Source organism: Eleutherodactylus coqui, chromosome 3 (genome assembly GCF_035609145.1).
Source record: "Eleutherodactylus coqui strain aEleCoq1 chromosome 3, aEleCoq1.hap1, whole genome shotgun sequence".
NCBI lineage: Eukaryota > Metazoa > Chordata > Amphibia > Anura > Eleutherodactylidae > Eleutherodactylus > Eleutherodactylus coqui.
In genome coordinates this window covers 51,698,972-51,721,759 of record NC_089839.1, presented here as the reverse complement: position 1 = coordinate 51,721,759, position 22,788 = coordinate 51,698,972, and the positions used below count along the sequence as shown (strand labels likewise).

Below are 22,788 nucleotides of genomic sequence, written 5' to 3'. Positions count from 1 at the left end.
CTTCTTTTCTCTATCTACACAGCCCCTATTGGAAAAACCATCAGGAGTTTTGGCCTCCAATACCACCTGTATGCTGATGACACCCAGCTATACACCTTTTCCCGTGACATCTCTGCACCTTTACTCCAAAACATCACTAACTGTCTGTCCGCTGTCTCTAACACCATGTCCTCTCTCTACCTAAAACTAAACCTCTCTAAAACTGACCTGCTGGTATTTCCACCCTCCACTAACCGACCTCATCCTGACATCTCCATCTCAGTGTGTGGCACCACCATAACTCCTAGACAACATGCCCGCTGCCTTGGGGTCATATTTGACTCTGATCTCTCTTTTGCCCCCTACATCCATCTCTGGCCCGAACATGTCAGCTGCACCTCAAGAACATCGCAAGAGTCCGCTCTTTTCTCACTGTGGACACGTTAAAAACACTTACTGTTGCCCTCATCCACTCCCGGCTCGATTATTGCAACTCGTTGCTCATCGGCCTCCCCTGCACCAGACTCTATCCTCTCCAATCCATCCTGAATGCGGCAGCCAGGCTCATCTTCCTGTCCAGCCGCTACTCGGACGCCTCTGCCCTGTGCCGGTCACTGCACTGGCTGCTCGTTAAATACAGAATTCAATTTAAACTCGCCACCTTCATCCACAAAGCCCCCCACAGCGCAGCGCCCCCCTATATCGCCTCCCTCATCTCAATCCATCAACCAGCCCGGGCTCTCAGCTCTGCTAACGAAACCAGACTGAGCGCCCCTTTAATTCGAACTTCTCATTCCCGCCTCCAAGACTTCTCCAGAGCAGCACCGGTCCTCTGGAACGCACTACCAAAGGATACCCGAGCAATCCAGGACTCGCAGAAATTCAGGCGTGCTCTAAAAACGCACCTCTTCAGGGAGGCATACCGAATTCCCTAAACAAACCCCTCTGTACTCCCCCTGATAACATGCTCCCTGACCTACTGACTGCAATCCCTGCTAGCCATCATAAACCGCTCCTGCAGTCATACTGTTTCTGCCGTCACACGGCTAAATGTCTGACCATTGTCTATGTGTATAACATCCCTCACTCTCCACCTCGCCATACCGTGCACATCACCAGCCCTTTACCCTCTGTATCACCCCATTACTTGTAGTATGTAAGCTCGTTGGAGCAGGACCCGCACCCCTATTGTTTCCATCAATTGATTACTATGTAACCGTGGTTCTGTAATGTTTGTACTTTTGTCTTTCTGTATCCCCCGTCTATGTAAGCGCTGTGGAATATGTTGGCGCTATACAAATAAAGATTATTATTATTATTATTTGCAACAGTTTGCTAAAGTATGATACAATATAGTAATTTCATGAGAGTGGATACAAAGAGCGTTACACTCACTGGAGGACCCGCCATGTCTGTGCATTGTACACATGGCTTATTGATTCCAAGGGTCACAGCACAGTGTTTCATTTCTCATGTACTTCCATAGATTACTACTGATTACAAAGGGGTCCTTGGGGAACACCCAGGGACTAATTTAGTGTTACTGTACCCGTCTAACAAAAAGTGATTGTCCAACCCCTCCAATATCAGAACTTAAAACAAAAGTTGTTTTTTTTTCTTATTTAAAGGGGTTTCTAACTATACAAATGCACAGAGAGTAGACTAATTGACTAGAAAACTAAGCCATAGTCTGTTCTCTAGCTGGTCCAGCGCCATCGCTGCCACTTTCAGCGCCATCGCTGCCACTTCCATTCTCAACTCTGGTCTTTTTTGACAATGGCCGCAGCTGTGACGTTCTGTATATACACAACTGCTGCAGCCAATCACTGGCCTCAGCGGTATGTGACTCGAGAATGCTGAGGCCAGTGATTGGTTGCAGTGGTCATGTGTGTATGTAGACACATGACTGTTGCATTTTGTTAACAAGGACCAGCTGTGAGAACAAAAATGGCGGCCCTCAACAGACTGGAGAATGGTGTAGTGAGTATGGCTTAGATTTTTTTTAACCCTTTCTTACCCTTTGTGCATTTTTTATAACTCTGAGGACTCCTTTAAAGGGGTTGTCTGGGGCTTTTTAAAAAAATCCTTTTTCTATTGATCAGTGGGAAGTACGCCTCTCAGATCCCCGCTGATAAACTGATTACCAGTATCGCTGTTACTATGTAAAGAGCACAAAGCACATTGCAGGTACAGCTCCCACTTAATTTAATGCAATACTCCAATGCCACCACTGTGCTATGGTCAGCATGATATGTGTCCTGCACTTTTAATCATGGCAGCAGTACTAGTGATCAGCGAGGATCTGAATGGCAGTTCACCACCGATCATCTATTGATGACCTGTGCTGAGGATAGATCGTCAATAGACCACCCCTTTAACTGCTAGTTTTGCTGTAATACATCTTCCTATCTCATATAGCAATATAGGCTGATTTGGCATTCAGTTCACAATGTTATGATGCTGTCACCCAACTTTCCTAGAAATGGCTGAATATAAGTTTTGAATGACCTTGACGGGAGAGAACAACTTATATACAGTTAGTTACACTTGCTGACTCCTGCTGCTTGTTTCCTTCTGTAGGCCCAGTTCACACATGTAGATTTCACATGGATTTTATTACAGGATCCATGCCAAAATCTGCTTGAAATCCGATGACTGTCTACATACCATGCATGTGAATAGAATTTCCGCAATGCCATTTGCATGCAATGGAAAATTTTTGGTGCCGGTGTGGAAATAATTTTCAGTATTTCTGGCTCAAATGTCGAGGATTAGCCCCATTGAATAACAACGGGGCTAATCCTCATCTGTATCTGCTGCACACACAGCAGGACATCTGCAGCAGAAATCGTGGGGTCACTGTTGTCAGTATGGAAAATCCATCATCGCTTATGGCAGACAGTAGTGTAAAGTTGAAGAATTCCTAGTTTAGATATGCGGATCGGGAGGGGTACAGTTTCTTCTTGTGGATGCCTCCTAGTAGGCATGACTTTATAGTCCATGCAGTGCTCCTCTGGGAAATTTGGTATGCAAATTGGAGATGTTACTATGTCTTAACAGTGTCACCTATTAGAAGGCAGCTTTTCTAAAAGTCAATATTCTTCTAGTAGGTGGCGCTGCCAAGACATTGTAACATTTCCCCACCAAATTTCCCATGTTTTTGCCCGCCTATTAAATGCTCTCCACAAGGAGAAACCAATAACGTTATAGGCGTTTCAATCAGCCAGCCAGAAACCTATTGTACCCTGACGAGAGGCAAAAACCCTGAAAGAGGGAGAAGACTCTAGTTTTGGCTTATATTCCCAGTTGTGGTGATAGGCCTATAAAAAGATCGAACGTTGACTTGTAGGAAGCTGCCTTCCAATAGATGGTGCTGCCGAGGCATTGTAATTAGAGATGAGCGAGTATACTCGCTAAGGCACATTACTCGAGCGAGTAGTGCCTTAGCCGAGTATCTCCCTGCTCGTCTCTAAAGATTCGGGAGCCGGCGGGGGGCGGGGGGCGGGGAGCGGCGGGGGAGAGCGGTGAGGAACGGAGGGGAGATCTCTCTCTCCCTCCCCCCCCGCTCCCCGCCGCAACTCACCTGTTGCCCGCGCTGGTCCCTGAATCTTTAGAGCAGGGAGATACTCGGCTAAGGCACTACTCGCTCGAGTAATGTGCCTTAGCGAGTATATTGTAATTGTAATATCTCCCATTTACATACCTAATAGAAGTATATAACAAAACGTTTTGATTCTCGCGTTACAAGACTATTTACTTCATTTTTCGATCCCTTTACTGATCCAGCAACCTTATATTTACGAAAACAAAATGCATAAAACATTGTATTCATATAAAATCTTTTTCAGAGAGTTCATGGACTTTACTCTCTTGTTTTCTGATTTATATGCATTTTACTTGTGTTTGTTATAATTTCCACATCCTTTTCCAAGTTTTCCAGCTTTAGCAGCTTCAAATAGTCGTGGAGCACACCCAAAAATGTAAACATCTTCCATTGGTGATACAAGGGCCATAAATTTTAGCCAAGTACCAGACATCCTTAAAAATAGCCACAATCCTCTAAGCTCCAGAGCAAGCTGCTGTGTTAATGGGGCCTTCACAGGTGATTACAAGGCAGCTTTGTGTCTAGCCGGCCTTATTTTTGCTGCGGCAGACTGCTGGGTTACGGTCACTTGTGGATTTCTTCTCATTATGATATACAACTATACTTCCTGAAGAGTTTAGCCATTTACTGCTTGTTGGAATTTTATTGTGAACAGTTTACTTGTGAGGTGCAAACCAACATTAAATATTTTTTCCATTCATGAATGTGTTTTTTTTTCCAGGTTTTTCTTTACTTACCTCCTTCCTCACAGTGCACCGCCATCCCTCAGGCCGTTGCTGGATGCTATAGTGAATGCAACAGGTAGGTGCCAGATGGAAGTGTAAGCTCTGTACAATCTGTAAAAGTGACTCACCATGTACCATAGGTCATTTATAAGTAGTGCTGAGTAAACGAAACCAGTAGAACTCTGTTTTGGTTAGATCTTTGCTAAAGGTTCTATTGGGCAAAGTACTACTCGAAACAGGGTTCTACTTGTTCAGTTCACTCAACACCAGTCCTAAATACTGGTATATAACCACTCCAATAGTGTTACACAGGGCTTTTACATGTCTTAGACAGTGTTATACACCAGTTTTAGGGTTTTCTTGAACCTCCAGTTCATTTCGAACTAATTCGAACTGAACCAAAGTTTTTGAAAAGTTCATTGAAACAGCCAAGTCAATCTTTTCAAAAGTTTGCTCCTCACTATTCATACTACTAAGGTGCTCTTTTGTGGCAGGTGGACCTTTGAGGCCCTTCAGTGGTCAAGGATTGGTTGCAATGGTAACCTCTGCACCCAATGGCGTAACTTGAAGCTTCTGGGCCCCAGTACAAAATCTGTAACAGGGCACCCAAGTATAAAGCTTTATTCATAGTACTGGGCTTCCTATATGGAGAAAACAGGCCTGATGGGCCCCCTAAAGCTCCTGGACCCATGGGCAACAGCATCTTCTGTACATCTCCTATAGTTACGCGCCTGTCTGCACCTCTTATAGCTACACCCCTGCAGCCAGAGGCAATAATAAGATGTAATTTTCAATTTATAGGAGTATTTCTATCTTAGACATTTTATATACAGAATGTTTAATAAATATTAGTTAGATGGGGATTTCGCTTCTGGATCTGCATCTGTCTCCAAAATAAGTGCTTCCCTGCCTTCTTCTTAGTTTTTCCATTCCTGTAACAATGGTGCCTTTAGTACAATTTTTAGAAATCAGAGTAGGGTTTTTAAAAAATTGCTGAGCAAGATTTCACCGGTCAACTATTCAGTATGTGTGATGAATCAAAATGAAGACTAGACCAGAAATGGAAAGGGAATGTCTAGAATATAGATACGAAAACTTGTTCTGAGGCCACAAGTTCATACACATTGTGTGTCTGAACTCCTGGACACCTACCGATGGGCAGAAGGAACAATTTTCATTGTAGTACCTTACACAGCTCCATATATGTGCATGTGGTTGTGCTATGTACTGCAATTCAAGACCATTTAAATGAGTGAAGTGGACATGGCCCCTAGTTTCTCTCTGATGTGGTTCTTGGAATCAGATCCCTAAGATCACACATAGATGATCATTCATTCAAAAAATACTTTTAAAGGGATTTTTCAGGACTTAAAATGATATGAAATGAAGAAATAAATGTAAACTCACTTGCCTTAGAGCCTCCCCGTCCAGTTCTGTAGCCCTAGTCCTCCCCTCTCAGAACCCAGGAAGAGGCTAGCGGGCAGTCATGTGCCATTTATTGTGCATGTGACTGCTCAGACAGGCTTCAGTGGCCATGGAGGAATCACTGCTGAAACCTGTTATTTGGCTGAGCAGTCACATGCACAATGAATAGCACCTATCTGCCCGCCAGCTTCTTCTGTGTTCTGAGCAACGGGAACTAAGACTCTAGTGCTGGAATGGGGATCCACTGCAGTGGGTGAGTATACATTTTTCTCCTTTTTTTATAGTATTTTAAGCCTGTAAGTTTTTTAAAGCCTCTGAAAACGTCTTTAAGAATAGCCATATTTGTACATGGCCCCTGCCAGACCGAAACTGTTGTTTTTGCCATATGAAATTGCTGTACGTCTTTCATAAATATGCTGTATGCTTGTATTCGGGTAACTTCACGCCAACTTGAAATGCAATGATGACTTAGAACACTCCAAGAACAGGAAGTTTATATAAATTGACTTTTCCATGTTATTCAGGTGAACTGCGCTGGGGCATCGATGAAACCGCTGCACAGTTTGAAAAAGTCCTTTACTTATACAAGAGCGGCTTATACCTGTCAAATGTTACACATGTACCTAAAGCTGGTAAGTATTTACTCTAACTGATCCTCATTTCATTGTCTGCTGAGTGATAGCTGTCATCACCGTGTAATTATGTCCGCCATAGCTGAAATAATACAAGCATTCCTTTGTAGAGTGATTACATAGTAAAGCCAGGCACTGTACGTGTATCCAGTCCATAAGCAATGCATTAGTGGAATGTAAATACGTTTTATTAAGCACAGATAATCATCATAAAAGTCAGAAGTGTGAAAAAAATATAAAACCTGCAAAATATATTGTATTCCGTAATTAAAAATAAAGCAAACATAACATATAATAAACATCCAAAGGATACATCCTCATTAGTGTTTAGCGAATTGAACCCATAGAACCCTGTTTCCGGTCAAACATTGCTAAAAGTCCGATTCGGCACAAACCCAAACCGAGGTTTCAGCAAAGTTCTACCCAAAACAGGGTTCTACTGGCTTGATTCGCTCAACACTAGTCCTGAACGCTGGTGTATAATACTGTCCAAGAGCCAAAAAAGCCCAATATAACACTCTCAGGTTCAGATTGAACTAATTTGAGCAAACTAAACTTTTTGCAAAAGTTTGGCGGACCGAACATTTCAAAGTTTGCTCATCATTAATTCTCATGAGTCTCAGATCTGAACGGTGGTTGTGGTTTATTATAGACTACCGGCATGTTTGTGTGAACAGAAGTCACCACAGTTTTGAAAGTACCCCCAACATTATTTAAAACGGAGCTCCACCTGAAAACTGTATTTAAAGAATTGTATTATCAACAATTACCTGCAAATATATCGGATGGGAGCTAAGTGGGCAACGCAGCACAGCAACTCTGATAAATTCTCTAGAGTTATTATTAAATGGGTTATCCAGCCCTTCCCCTAAAATTTTGAAACCTGGCAAGGTGGTGAAAAAATATAAAAGAAGCATAAAAGTCATACTCAACTCATTGGAAGCCGTACAGCTCACTTTCGCAATGCCTGGTTCCACGCTGCTCTATACTTCCTGCTGCAGCGATGACATAACTGCCTGTGATTAGCTGTAGCGGTCACATGTCCAACTATCAAGGCGCTATATCACTGCTGCAGCAGCAGGATGTGCGGGTGTTCAGACACCAGTGGAAGAAGAGTGACGGGGATTGGGTGCAGTGAATATGACTTCTCTTATGTTGTTACACCACCCTTGCTAGGTTTTAGAAACAATTGGGGTACTGGAAAACTCCTTAAGGGCAGGCGGTTGGTTTGATAACACACTGCACCCCATCAGGCAAGGATTATATATATATATTTATATTTATATATTTATTTATTAATATATAATATTAGATCCTGTCATACCCAAGATGACATGAGGTGTTGCCCAGGCATCAGCCAAAGAGAATTATTATTTACCGTCACACTAGATGAGTCAACTTGGGACATAAATAAAGGAGGTGCAATTGTTGCAGTAGCAGACAGGTCCCTGGAGCTTAAAGTGGCCCAAAGATCCCTCTGTCCCATAGGAGGCGACTAGTACTATAAATTACCCATGAGAGTTGGGGGGTCCTTTTAGGGATTCCGCTTCGGGGCCCAGTTTCGTCTCTGTTTACCAACATTAACCCATAATTGTAAACAGGAAATTAAACTGTTTGTAGTAAAGAGAACACAAGCCTTTTAATGGCTGATTTATCCTTCCTCTAGTGTTCCAAATATTCTATAAAATGCCTGCTATACTAAAGGAGGAAAAAAAAAAAAGAGCTTGCTGCATAACATATGGAGCGGCTGCCCTTCACGCGTCACCCCACTGTTTTCGATAGGAAAAAAGCGATTTCTTTGAACAACACCAAGTGTGAAAAGTGATATTAACAATTACACTGAAAATCCAGTGAAACAGCATGTGAAGCCCAGCGTTCACATAAAACAAGGTTTAACAAGGTGAACCCTGATCGGGTTACAAAAAAATGTAGGTCTTAAGCTTTAAAAATGTTTGAGTTGTAAAACATTTATAGTGCTTTAAATTCTAATGTACTCCGAACGTCGTTTCAGCAGCAGCCCTGGCGCACCGTACTCCGAGGCTTACAAAGCGGCTCCGCTCTGGAACCACGGACGTAACTACCGTGGGGAGATTTGGAAGCCTATTGTTAGATTTCCTTTGCAACAAAGACACTGAAATGCCAAGCACAATACAATGGGTTTCTATAGCTGAGATCCAGGAACTTTTTTTTTCAACTTTTATTCCATTTGCTAAATGGAACTTTGCTTTATATGTGATTTTTTTTATACATACTGTATATATGTCTGAAAAGAATATGTGTGGTTAACCACTTAGCGACCACTGATATGCCCTTTTACAGTGGTGACTAAGGTGCCTGGTTCCAATGCAAGCACATTTTTAACTGCACATTGGAATAAGGCTGGCACGGGTGTTCTGTATCAGGCTCCAGCTTTAATGGCTGGGAGAAGAGAAACCTCCTATCCTGGCCATAGAACCCTTTGCATGCCTTGGTCAATGTGACTGCCGTAAATAGAAAGCCCATAGAGGGAGAGGACTACCTCTGTCACCGATCAGACCCAAACAATGTAATCATGAGTGCTGATGGGTTCCTTTGGGTCTGCTTTCTATAGTGGCCTATGAGGCTCAGCCAGAACCAGGGACCCATAGGTCAATGCAGTACATTGCAATGCTGAATGAAGTATTGCAGTGTATTATAAGACCAATCACTGTGATTAAAATTAAAAAATAAAACAAAAATAAAAAGTAATACGAAGTGCAAAAATATAACTAGTCAAAATCCCACCTTTACCCTCTTACTAAGTAAAAAAAAATAAATCACAAATTTAGTATTGCTACATTTATTATAACCTATGTTAAAAAGTTTATATATTAATTAGCCTGCATGATGAACACTGTGGAAAAAATATATTAACCCTTTGCAATCCAATATTGGATTCACGGTTTCCTAGGGGGCTTTCTCTTTCTGCCATCTGCAGGCCCCCAACAACAGAGCGGCCAGTAATATACAGTAAGAATACCCTGCCGGATGTCTTCTTACATCGGAGCTGTACAGGCTTCAATCAGAATGTCTTCAGACGTCAGACAGTGGATTGGAAAGGGTTAAAAAACTGGCCAAAAAACTAATCTTGCATCACTCGCATCACCAAAAAAAAAACAAATAGAAAGCGGTTCTAAGATCATACGAATCACCAAATGGTATAATTAAAAAGTACAACTTGTCAAACAGAAAAGCCCTCCGACAGCACCAATGATCGAAAAAAAAGTTAGGGGTATTTGATTGTTGCAATACCAAATAAATTCATCTTTTTTTTTTTTTTAAAGTGGGAAAAGTATCAAAACATAAAAAATATATATATAGTTTTAGAAACAGTGCCCACTTTGTACATAGCTGAGTTGCAATACCAGAAACAGCCGATGGGCAGCAGTGCTTCTGTTTCCAGAAGAAAGCCGCCATGTTATTTTAATCTCATAGAACCTGGAAAGTAGGAGCCGTTGTGAGAAGATAAACCCTGACATACGAATATCCTATTACAACATGTGAGATAAATACATGTTATGACAAGAAAAGTTCACGGACTTGCAGCGATTCACACAAAAACAAGTACAGTGTGAACTGTCATGAAATGGCACGCCATATGACTTTGGGGGTCACTGACCTGGAGGGCTAGAAGAGAGCGCTGGGCGTCCTTCCAGTTGGTAGCTAAAGTTGGTAGTAAAATCCAGTCAGGTTTGCTGGGGCTGAAATAACTGGTCATTAAGTGTGATTAAAATCAGATTGAAGGTAATTCCAGCTATTTAAAACAATGAAAATCTGGTCACAAGGCATTTTTGGTGGAGAGACAAATCCTCATTAGAGTAAATTCTATATATAAACCAAAGAAAACAAAGGTTGAGTAAAGTACGGGGCTGTGGGAGAAGTTATGAGAAGTGCATAAAAAAGATTTATAGGGTTAAGCACTATTACTGGCCACTGTATTTAAAATAAAGCATGGAAAGTGAATATTAGACATATTATTAACCCCTTAGCGTACAGGACATATAATTACATCCCATTTCTGTCCCAGATGCGAGGGGTTAATATAATATAGCCGTGGAAGCCATGCCCACTCCATACACAGCCAATTGTCAGGTGTCTTTGACAGCTGACGCCCAGCCATAACAGTCGAAATCAAAGTTCATAGCAATGATGGCTGCAAATCCTTTAAATGTCCCAATCAGCGCTTGGGGCTCCCGAATGACCGCATCTCATGACGAGGTCACGAGGTGATGCCCAGTTGTTATGGCAGCAGGGGGCCCTCTGAAAGTCTCTTGGGCTACTAAGTATTTCAGCCTAGTAAGACAGGCTTAAGGCCAGTCTTAATAGAATGCCTGGAGAAATAAGATATACTGCAATACCTATTGCAGCATATGATATAAGGGATCAAACTATCACAAGTGTAAGTCCCCTATGGGGAGCGAAAAAAAAATTAAAAACAAGTGAAAAAAGTTTCTTATTATTGTAAAGGATAAAGGATATTAAAAGTTTATCCCTCCCCTGTCATCAGAAAAAATAAACAACAGCAGAATTGTGCTTTTTTGTTTTGTCACCCCGTCTCCAAGAAAAAATGTAATAAAAAGTGATCAAGGAGTCTTCTGCACTTCAAAATGATACCAATAGAAACCACAGGTCATCCTGCAAAAAATTCTTGCCCTGACTATCTAGCACTGCAGCTCCCACTGTCCACAGTCAGTCTTTGCTTATAGTACCACAGGCCAGCAGTGACATTCTGTACTGCTGGTGACTGGTGCAGCCATTCAGTGGTTGCAGAAGTCACATGCCATAGTCTTGGCATCATGACTCCCATCACTGAGCGGTGGTGCCCTTAGGATGGGCACATAACTGTTGCGGCCACTGATTGGCTGTAGCAGTCACATAGTATTCACATGTAAAGAAAGACCAGGAGGACTGAAGAAGCTGCAGTGAGAGGATGGGTGAGCAGTGTTAGTAAACACATAGCTGTTTCAGGGTATTTGCCCTTCATGAGGGATGTAATGTAGGGCAGCGCGGTGCTGTGGAGGGCTTTATGGGTGAAGGTGGTGAATTTGAGTTGTATTCTGTATTTGACGGGTAGCCAGTGCAGTGACTGGCACAGGGCAGAGGCATCCGAGTAGCGGCTGGACAGGAAGATGAACCTGGTTGCTGCCTTCAGGATGGATTGGACAGGGGAGAGTCTGGGTTGGGGGAGGCCGATTTGCAATAATCGGGCCGAGAATGGGTGAGGGCAACAGTGAGCGTTTTTAGCGAAAAGGCGGATTCTTGTGATGTTCTTGAGGTGCAGCTGACATGTTCGGGCCAGAGATTAGGCGGCACTGTGGAGGTATTACTCCATCTCCCTTATTTGCATATTACCCAGAGGACCATGAATAGCCTTTCGAGTCTCCTCACTCACCGTCTAGGTACTCTCCCTAAGGATAAAAGCTAGCGTTTCTTATGCTAGAGTATTGCATTATACAGTTTAAGTGATCAATGACCTTTGGCCATGAAAGTGTTAAGCTCATCATGTTAATATTAAACAAGAAATAATCAAGAATTCCAAATCTTCTCCACATTGTTTTTCTTTGCCAGTCGAATGTTCACATTTGACGTATGCCACCTATACGTTTATGACTACATTTATTGTATCAGACAAGTATTTATTTGTCTTAAACATCATTAGTCTGGAAATTAACCAGAACTTTGACCTTTTGATGTTGTGATTTACTGCCAAGAGATTTCAAAATTCCATTGACTTCATTTAAATAAGCTTCCTTTCTAGAGAGACAAAACCTTGATGGTTAGTGGTAAGACAGTGTGGGACTTAGTCTACAGAAACATTGAAGACATTTTTTCCAGCTGAATGTTTTGTACATTGTAGAAAAAAAAAATATTTGACAACATTTTTGGAAAAATTTGGGTTTCTAATAGAGATGAGCGAACACCAAAATGTTCGGGTGTTCGTTATTCGTAACGAACTTCCCGTGATGCTCGAGGGTTCGTTTCGAACAACGAACCCCATTGAAGTCAATGGGCGACCAGAACATTTTTGTATTTCGCCGATGCTCGCTAAGGTTTTCATGTGTGAAAATCTGGGCAATTCAGGAAAGTGATGGGAATGACACAGTGACGGATAGGGCAGGCGAGGGGCTACATGTTGGGCTGCATCCTAAGTTCACAGGTCCCACTATTAAGCCACAATAGCGGCAAGAGTGGGCCCCCCCCCCCTCCCAACAACTTTTACTTCTGAAAAGCCATCATTAGCATGGCATACCTTTGCTAAGCACCACACTACCTCCAACAAAGCACAATCACTGCCTGCATGACACTCCACTGCCACTTCTCCTGAGTTACATGCTGCCCAACCGCACCCCCTCCCCCCCACAGCGCACACCAAACTGTCCCTGCGCAGCCTTCAGCTGCCCTCATGCCACACCACCCTCATGTCTATTTAGAAGTGCGTCTGCCACGACGAGGGACCGCAGGCACACACTGCACAGGGTTGGCACGGCTAGGTAGCGACCCTCTTTAATAGGGGCGGGGCGATAGCCCACAATGCTGTACAGAAGCAATGAGAAATACAATCCTGTGCCACCGCCATCAGGAGCTGCACACGTGGGCATAGCAATGGGGAACCTATGTGCCACACACTATTCATTCTGTCAAGGTGTCTGCATGCCCCAGTCAGACTGGTTATATGCACCTTAACAGTAACCGCGTTGGTGGTAATGTGGTGGTGACTGCGGACCTAGTACCACGGTTGTATTTTGTTGGTTTTCGGAATGTGGCCAGGATTAAGTGGGCCGTGGCGGGGGGATGGTGGGGGGGCTCTCTTGTAGTGTCGGTAAAGGTGAAATTCTTGGACTGCCGCCAGACGAACCAATGCAAAGGCATTTGCCAACAATGTTTTCCCTGTTGGAGGAGGAGGGGGATGTTTTTGAGGCACTACGTGTCCTCTCCACGTGTCCGTGGTTATATGCACCTTAACAGTAACCGCGTTGGTGGTAATGTGGTGGTGACTGCGGACCTAGTACCACGGTTGTATTTTGTTGGTTTTCGGAATGTGGCCAGGATTAAGTGGGCCGTGGCGGGGGGATGGTGGGGGGGCTCTCTTGTAGTGTCGGTAAAGGTGAAATTCTTGGACTGCCGCCAGACGAACCAATGCAAAGGCATTTGCCAACAATGTTTTCCCTGTTGGAGGAGGAGGGGGATGTTTTTGAGGCACTACGTGTCCTCTCCACGTGTCCGTGGTTATATGCACCTTAACAGTAACCGCGTTGGTGGTAATGTGGTGGTGACTGCGGACCTAGTACCACGGTTGTATTTTGTTGGTTTTCGGAATGTGGCCAGGATTAAGTGGGCCGTGGCGGGGGGATGGTGGGGGGGCTCTCTTGTAGTGTCGGTAAAGGTGAAATTCTTGGACTGCCGCCAGACGAACCAATGCAAAGGCATTTGCCAACAATGTTTTCCCTGTTGGAGGAGGAGGGGGATGTTTTTGAGGCACTACGTGTCCTCTCCACGTGTCCGTGGTTATATGCACCTTAACAGTAACCGCGTTGGTGGTAATGTGGTGGTGACTGCGGACCTAGTACCACGGTTGTATTTTGTTGGTTTTCGGAATGTGGCCAGGATTAAGTGGGCCGTGGCGGGGGGATGGTGGGGGGGCTCTCTTGTAGTGTCGGTAAAGGTGAAATTCTTGGACTGCCGCCAGACGAACCAATGCAAAGGCATTTGCCAACAATGTTTTCCCTGTTGGAGGAGGAGGGGGATGTTTTTGAGGCACTACGTGTCCTCTCCACGTGTCCGTGGTTATATGCACCTTAACAGTAACCGCGTTGGTGGTAATGTGGTGGTGACTGCGGACCTAGTACCACGGTTGTATTTTGTTGGTTTTCGGAATGTGGCCAGGATTAAGTGGGCCGTGGCGGGGGGATGGTGGGGGGGCTCTCTTGTAGTGTCGGTAAAGGTGAAATTCTTGGACTGCCGCCAGACGAACCAATGCAAAGGCATTTGCCAACAATGTTTTCCCTGTTGGAGGAGGAGGGGGATGTTTTTGAGGCACTACGTGTCCTCTCCACGTGTCCGTGGTTATATGCACCTTAACAGTAACCGCGTTGGTGGTAATGTGGTGGTGACTGCGGACCTAGTACCACGGTTGTATTTTGTTGGTTTTCGGAATGTGGCCAGGATTAAGTGGGCCGTGGCGGGGGGATGGTGGGGGGGCTCTCTTGTAGTGTCGGTAAAGGTGAAATTCTTGGACTGCCGCCAGACGAACCAATGCAAAGGCATTTGCCAACAATGTTTTCCCTGTTGGAGGAGGAGGGGGATGTTTTTGAGGCACTACGTGTCCTCTCCACGTGTCCGTGGTTATATGCACCTTAACAGTAACCGCGTTGGTGGTAATGTGGTGGTGACTGCGGACCTAGTACCACGGTTGTATTTTGTTGGTTTTCGGAATGTGGCCAGGATTAAGTGGGCCGTGGCGGGGGGATGGTGGGGGGGCTCTCTTGTAGTGTCGGTAAAGGTGAAATTCTTGGACTGCCGCCAGACGAACCAATGCAAAGGCATTTGCCAACAATGTTTTCCCTGTTGGAGGAGGAGGGGGATGTTTTTGAGGCACTACGTGTCCTCTCCACGTGTCCGTTCCATGTAAGCAATAGTAGCACTCAAGACAGGCCCCAGTAACAATTCTGAAGCAGCAGTATAGCGGGAGCGCAGTCTTCGTTCCATGTAAGCAATAGTAGCACTCAAGACAGGCCCCAGTAACAATTCTGAAGCAGCAGTATAGCGGGAGCGCAGTCTTCGTTCCATGTAAGCAATAGTAGCACTCAAGACAGGCCCCAGTAACAATTCTGAAGCAGCAGTATAGCGGGAGCGCAGTCTTCGTTCCATGTAAGCAATAGTAGCACTCAAGACAGGCCCCAGTAACAATTCTGAAGCAGCAGTATAGCGGGAGCGCAGTCTTCGTTCCATTTCAGTAGCCTTAGTATAGCCAAGGCACAAGTGACATTTATGTAGCTAAACTGTAGGCCAACCCCACACACCTTTCTGTACCATGAGTGCAGGCGAAGAACATAGAAATTACTATGATTACACTGTAGGTGAGGGCCCCAAAAAATTGGTGTACCAACAGTACTAATGTACCTCAGTAAAAATTGGCCATGCCCAACCAAGATGGCAGGTGAATCGCTTTGGTTAATGTGGCTTAAGTGGTAACTAGGCCTGGAGGCAGCCCAGTGTAACGAAAAATTGGTTCAAGTTAAAGTTCCAACGCTTTTAAGCTAATTGAAACTTATAAAAATTGTTCTGAAAAATTATTTGAGTGAGCCTTGTGGCCCTAAGAAAAATTGCCCGTTCAGCGTGATTACGTGAGGTTTCAGGAGGAGGAGCAGGAGGAGGAGGAGGAGGAATATTAGACACAGATTGATGAAGCACAAATGTCCCCGTTTTGGATGGTGAGAGAGAACGTAGCTTCCATCCGCGGGTGCAGCCTACGTATTGCTTACGTATCGCTGCTGTCCGCTGGTGGAGAACAGAAGTCTGGCGAAATCCAGCCTTTGTTCATCTTGATGAGTGTTAGCCTGTCGGCACTGTCGGTTGACAAGCGGCTACGCTTATCGGTGATGATTCCCCCAGCCGCACTAAACACCCTCTCCGACAACACGCTAGCCGCAGGACAAGCAAGCACCTCAAGGGCATACAGGGCTAGTTCAGGCCACGTGTCCAGCTTCGACACCCAGTAGTTGTAGGGGGCAGAGGCGTCACCAAGGATGGTCGTGCGATCCGCTACGTACTCCCTCACCATCCTTTTGCAGTGCTCCCGCCGACTCAGCCGTGACTGGGGAGCGGTGACACAGTCTTGGTGGGGAGCCATAAAGCTGGCCAGGCCCTTAAAGACTGTTGCACTGCCTGGGATGTACATGCTGCTCGATCTACGCACATCCCCTGCAACATGGCCCTCGGAACTGCGCCTTCTGCCACTAGCGCTGTCGGCTGGGAATTTTACCATCAGCTTGTCCGCAAGGGTCCTGTGGTATAGCAACACTCTCGAACCCCTTTCCTCTTCGGGAATCAGAGTGGGCAGGTTCTCCTTATACCGTGGATCGAGCAGTGTGTACACCCAGTAATCCGTAGTGGCCAGAATGCGTGCAACGCGAGGGTCACGAGAAAGGCATCCTAACATGAAGTCAGCCATGTGTGCCAGGGTACCTGTACGCAACACATGGCTGTCTTCACTAGGAAGATCACTTTCAGGATCCTCCTCCTCCTCCTCCTCCTCAGGCCATACACGCTGAAAGGATGACAGGCAATCAGCCGGTGTACCGTCAGCAGCGGGCCAAGCTGTCTCTTCCCCCTCCTCCTCATCCTCCTCATGCTCCTCCTCCTCCTCCTGTACGCGCTGAGAAATAGACAGGAGGGTGCCCTGACTATCCAGCGGCATACTGTCTTCCCCCGCCCCCGTTTCCGAGCGCAAAGCAGCTGCCTTTATGGTTTGCAGGGAATTTCTCAAGATGCATAGCAGAGGAATGGTGACGCTAATGATTGTAGCATCGCCGCTCACCACCTGGGTAGACTCCTCAAAATTACCAAGGACATGGCAGATGTCTGCCAACCAGGCCCACTCTTCTGAAAGGAATTGAGGAGGCTGACTCCCACTGCGCCGCCCATGTTGGAGTTGGTATTCGACTATAGCTCTACGCTGTTCATAGAGCCTGGCCAACATGTGGAGCGTAGAGTTCCACCGTGTGGGCACGTCGCACAGCAGTCGGTGCACTGGCAGCTTAAAGTGATGTTGCAGGGTGCGCAGGGTGGCAGCGTCCGTGTGGGACTTGCGGAAATGTGCGCAGAGCCGGCGCGCCTTTACGAGCAGGTCTGACAAGCGTGGGTAGCTTTTCAGAAACCGCTGAACCACCAAATTAAAGACGTGGGCCAGGCATGGCACGTGCGTGAGGCTGCCGAGCTGCAGAGCCGCCACCAGGTTACGGCCGTTGTCACACACGACCATGCCCGGTTGGAGGCTCAGCGGCGCAAGCCAGCGGTCGGTCTGCTGTGTCAGACCCTGCAGCAGTTCGTGGGCCGTGTGCCTCTTATCGCCTAAGCTGAGTAGTTTCAGCACGGCCTGCTGACGCTTGCCCACCGCTGTGCTGCCACACCGCGCGACACCGACTGCTGGCGACATGCTGCTGCTAACACATCTTGATTGTGAGACAGAGGAGGAGGAGGAGGAGGAGGGTGCTTTAGTGGAGGAAGCATACACCTCCGCAGATACCACCACCGAGCTGGGGCCCGCAATTCTGGGGGTGGGTAGGACGTGAGCGGTCCCAGGCTCTGACTCTGTCCCAGCCTCCACTAAATTCACCCAATGTGCCGTCAGGGAGATGTAGTGGCCCTGCCCGCCTGTGCTTGTCCACGTGTCCGTAGTTAAGTGGACCGTGGCAGTAACCGCGTTGGTGAGGGCGCGCACAATGTTGCGGGAGACGTGGTCGTGCAGGGCTGGGACGGCACATCGGGAAAAGTAGTGGCGACTGGGAACTGAGTAGCGCGGGGCCGCCGCCTCCATGATACTTTTGAAGGACTCCGTTTCCACAACCCTATACGGCAGCATCTCAAGGCTGATGAATTTTGCGATGCGGACGGTTAACGTTTGAGCGTGCGGGTGCGTGGCGGCGTACTTGCGCTTGCGCTCGAACACTTGCGCAAGCGACGGCTGAACGGTGCGCTGAACTACACTGCTGGATGGGGCCGAGGACAGCGGAGATGAGGGTGTGGGTGCAGGCCATGAGGCGGTAGTGCCTGTGTCCTGAGAGGGGGGTTGCATCTCAGTGGCAGGTTGGGGCACAGGGGGAGAGGCAGGGGTGCAAACCGGAGGCGGTGAACGGCCTTTGTCCCACCTTGCGGGGTGCTTGGCCATCATATGTCTGCGCATGGTGGTGGTGGTGAGGCTGTTGGTGTTGGCTCCCCGGCTGAGCTTTGCGCGACAAAGGTTGCACACCACTGTTCGTCGGTCGTCAGGCGTCTCTGTGAAAAACTGCCAGACCTTAGAGCACCTCGGCCTCCGCAGGGTGGCATGGCGCGAGGGGGCGCTTTGGGAAACACTTGGTGGATTATTCGGTCTGGCCCTGCCTCTACCCCTGGCCACTGCACTGCCTCTTGCAACCTGCCCTGCTGATGCCCTTGACTCCCCCTCTGAAGACCTGTCCTCCTGAGTAAGCGTTGCACACCAGGTGGGGTCAGTCACCTCATCGTCCTGCTGCTCTTCCTCCGAATCCTCTGTGCGCTGCTCCCTGGGACTTACTGCCCTTACTACTACCTCACTGCAAGACAACTGTGTCTGATCGTCATCGTCCTCCTCACCCACAGAAAGTTGTTGAGACAGTTGGCGGAAGTCCCCAGCCTCTTCCCCCGGACCCCGGGAACTTTCGAATGGTTGGGCATCAGTGACGATAAACTCCTCTGGTGGGAGAGGAACCGCTGCTGCCCAATCTAAGCAGGGGCCCGAGAACAGTTCCTGGGAGTGTTCCCGCTCCTGAGCAGGTGTCATTGTAGTGGAGTGAGGAGGCTGGGAGGAAGGAGGAGCAGCAGACAGAGGATTCGGATTGGCAGCAGTGGACGGCGCAGAACTGCGGGTAGACGATAGGTTGCTCGAAGCACTTTCTGCCATCCAGGACAGGACCTGCTCACACTGCTCATTTTCTAATAACCGTCTCCCGCGTGGACCCATTAATTGGGCGATGAATGTGGGGACGCCAGAAACGTGCCTCTCTCCTAATCGCGCAGCAGACAGCTGCGACACACCTGGATCAGGAGCTTGGCCTGTGCCCACACCCTCACTTGGCCCTCCGCGTCCTCGGCCACGTCCACGTCCACGTCCTCTAGGCTTACCCCTACCCCTCAGCATGCTGTATTACCAGTGATTAGATTTCCCAGGCAGGAAATAAATTGGCGCAAGACTGCAGGCCAAATATAATTTTTGCCCTTTTTGGAAAACGAAAGGCCCCACTGCCTCTAGTGAATGAATTATCTAAGTTTAATAACTGTGCTGTGTCCCTGCTTATGTGTCACAGAACGTGAGGGTAGCAGAGTTATTAACTGTGGCAGAGCAGGTATTTTTTTTTCCCAATTAAGGAAAGCAAATGGCGAAGCCAGCAGTAAAGCGTAGCTGGGTGCGTATGATTTAGCAATGTTTTTCACGCAGCTCACACGTCTCCACAGGCGTAAGGACGGACACAGGCTGGACAAATAGATTTCTTTTCAGTTTTTTCCCACCAACAGGCAGCACTGCGTATATTCAATGAACCTGAGAAGTTTAATAACTGTGCTGTGTCCCTGCTTATGTGTCACAGAACGTGAGGGTAGCAGAGTTATTATAACTCTTGGAGAGCAGGTATTTTTTTTCCCAATTAAGGAAAGCAAATGGCGAACCCAGCAGTAAAGCGTAGCTGGCTGCGTATGATTTAGCAATGTTTTTCACGCAGCTCACACGTCTCCACAGGCGTAAGGACGGACACAGGCTGGACAAATAGATTTCTTTTCAGTTTTTTCCCACCAACAGGCAGCACTGCGTATATTCAATGAACCTGAGAAGTTTAATAACTGTGCTGTGTCCCTGCTTATGTGTCACAGAACGTGAGGGTAGCAGAGTTATTATAACTCTTGGAGAGCAGGTATTTTTTTTCCCAATTAAGGAAAGCAAATGGCGAACCCAGCAGTAAAGCGTAGCTGGCTGCGTATGATTTAGCAATGTTTTTCACGCAGCTCACACGTCTCCACAGGCGTAAGGACGGACACAGGCTGGACAAATAGATTTCTTTTCAGTTTTTTCCCACCAACAGGCAGCACTGCGTATATTCAATGAACCTGAGAAGTTTAATAACTGTGCTGTGTCCCTGCTTATGTGTCACAGAACGTGAGGGTAGCAGAGTTATTATAACTCTTGGAGAGCAGGTATTTTTTTTCCCAATTAAGGAAAGCAAATGGCGAACCCAGCAGTAAAGCGTAGCTGGCTGCGTATGATTTAGCAATGTTTTTCACGCAGCTCACACGTGTCCACCGCCCGTAAGGACGGACAGAGGCTGGACAAATAGATTTCTTTTCAGTTTTTTCCCACCAACAGGCAGCACTGCGTATATTCAATGAACCTGAGAAGTTTAATAACTGTGCTGTGTCCCTGCTTATGTGTCACAGAACGTGAGGGTAGCAGAGTTATTATAACTCTTGGAGAGCAGGTATTTTTTTTCCCAATTAAGGAAAGCAAATGGCGAACCCAGCAGTAAAGCGTAGCTGGCTGCGTATGATTTAGCAATGTTTTTCACGCAGCTCACACGTCTCCACAGGCGTAAGGACGGACACAGGCTGGACAAATAGATTTCTTTTCAGTTTTTTCCCACCAACAGGCAGCACTGCGTATATTCAATGAACCTGAGAAGTTTAATAACTGTGCTGTGTCCCTGCTTATGTGTCACAGAACGTGAGGGTAGCAGAGTTATTATAACTCTTGGAGAGCAGGTATTTTTTTTCCCAATTAAGGAAAGCAAATGGCGAACCCAGCAGTAAAGCGTAGCTGGCTGCGTATGATTTAGCAATGTTTTTCACGCAGCTCACACGTCTCCACAGGCGTAAGGACGGACATAGGCTGGACAAATAGATTTCTTTTCAGTTTTTTCCCACCAACAGGCAGCACTGCGTATATTCAATGAACATGAGAAGTTTAATAACTGTGCTGTGTCCCTGCTTATGTGTCACAGAACGTGAGGGTAGCAGAGTTATTATAACTCTTGGAGAGCAGGTATTTTTTTTCCCAATTAAGGAAAGCAAATGGCGAACCCAGCAGTAAAGCGTAGCTGGCTGCGTATGATTTAGCAATGTTTTTCACGCAGCTCACACGTGTCCACCGCCCGTAAGGACGGACAGAGGCTGGACAAATAGATTTGTTTTCAGTTTTTTCCCACCAACAGGCAGCACTGCGTATATTCTATGAATAATAACTGTGTTGTGGCCCTGCCTATACAATTCTTTCCCTGCAGTATCAATGGAGGGTGCAATGCTCTGCAGAGGCGATTTTGAGAAGCCCAAAAAAAATGCAGCACAGCCAACAGCAGCCTGGACAGTACTGCACACGGATAAATATGGCCCTAGAAAGGACCGTTGAGGTTCTTGAAGGCTACACTCACTCCTAACACTCTCCCTGCCTATGCAGCACTTCTGTCCCTAATGCCAGGTGCAACGGTCTGCAGAGGCGATTTTGAGAAAAAAAAAATCCCACTGCTAACAGCAGCCAACACACAGCTATCAGTGGCCCTAATAAGGACCTTTGGGGGGTCTTGAAGCCTACACTAACTACCAATTCTTTCCCTACAGCAGCTCCGGTATAAACAGCACTGTCCCTCATCTAACTCACACCGCATCTGAGGCGAGCCGCGGGAGGGGCCGACTTTTATATTAGGCGAACACCTGATCTCGCCAGCCACTCACAGCAGGGGGGTGGTATAGGGCTTAAACGTTGCAGGGGGAAGTTGTAATGCCTTCCCTGTCTTTCAATTGGCCAGAAAAGCGCGCTAACGTCTCAGGGAAGGAAGTGAAAGTAACCAGAACACCGCATGGTGTTCGTCACGAATAACGAACATCCCGAACACCCTAATATTCGCACGAATATCAAGCTCGGACGAACGCGTTCGCTCATCTCTAGTTTCTAACATTATTTCAATTTCTGCAAAAGAATGTTAATTGTCAGAGCGCTTGACCTGTATTCTGTACATAGAATGTGTTTCTTTCAGTTGTTAGAATTTTTCCAGTCCACGTTAGGAATGTTTGAACAAGGCGAGATGTCAAGCAAGCCAGATGTCAAGTCATTCAAGCCATATATACAGAGGGCTGCAATGTATTAAGGCCAAAAGAGCTCACTGTTCGAATTTGAGGATATATAAAAAGGTGCAGACAGTGGAGTATTATATTGACATACCAGTTAGTCATCCCCAAAAGCTAAGCAGTGTCAACAGCTATGAACAGCGGTATTAAAAGTTGTCCTTCTCCTTACTCCACAAAGTGGTACTCCTAGTTGAGTAGATGTCTTGCCCATGCCAGGACCACTTCTGATTTTGTGCCTTACCAATTTATATTCTACTTCTTGATGAAAACAAATTATGGTTGAGTATTCATACTTAAAGGGGTTCTGTCATTAGAAAAAAAAATTCAATACTTGCCTATTCCTCCCCCGTCCATCTTCTTACTGCATCTTCTCCTCACCGATCTTCTCATGGCTCCTCCAGTCCCTCCGGGTCACCTCACCTCTAGCCGGCTGGATCCTCTTCTCCCTATGATGTTGCATACATTCGCAGGCATTCTGTTTCCTGCAGGTCAGTGTATGCTACATCACTAGTGACATAGCATTCACTGCCTAGTAGGGAATGCCGAATGCTATGCCGGGCTATTG

General features: G+C 46.5%; 1 protein-coding gene across 1 annotated transcript in view; it reads left to right on the top strand.

Moving 5' to 3' along the window:
* Positions 1 to 22,788, top strand: part of PKDCC (protein kinase domain containing, cytoplasmic) — a 73,051-nt gene that overhangs the window by 32,552 nt on the left and 17,711 nt on the right. Inside the window, exons 4-5 of the mRNA XM_066595578.1 lie at positions 4,305 to 4,384; positions 6,258 to 6,365. Coding sequence (XP_066451675.1) covers positions 4,305 to 4,384; positions 6,258 to 6,365 — 188 coding nt within the window. The remainder of the gene's footprint in view (positions 1 to 4,304; positions 4,385 to 6,257; positions 6,366 to 22,788) is intronic.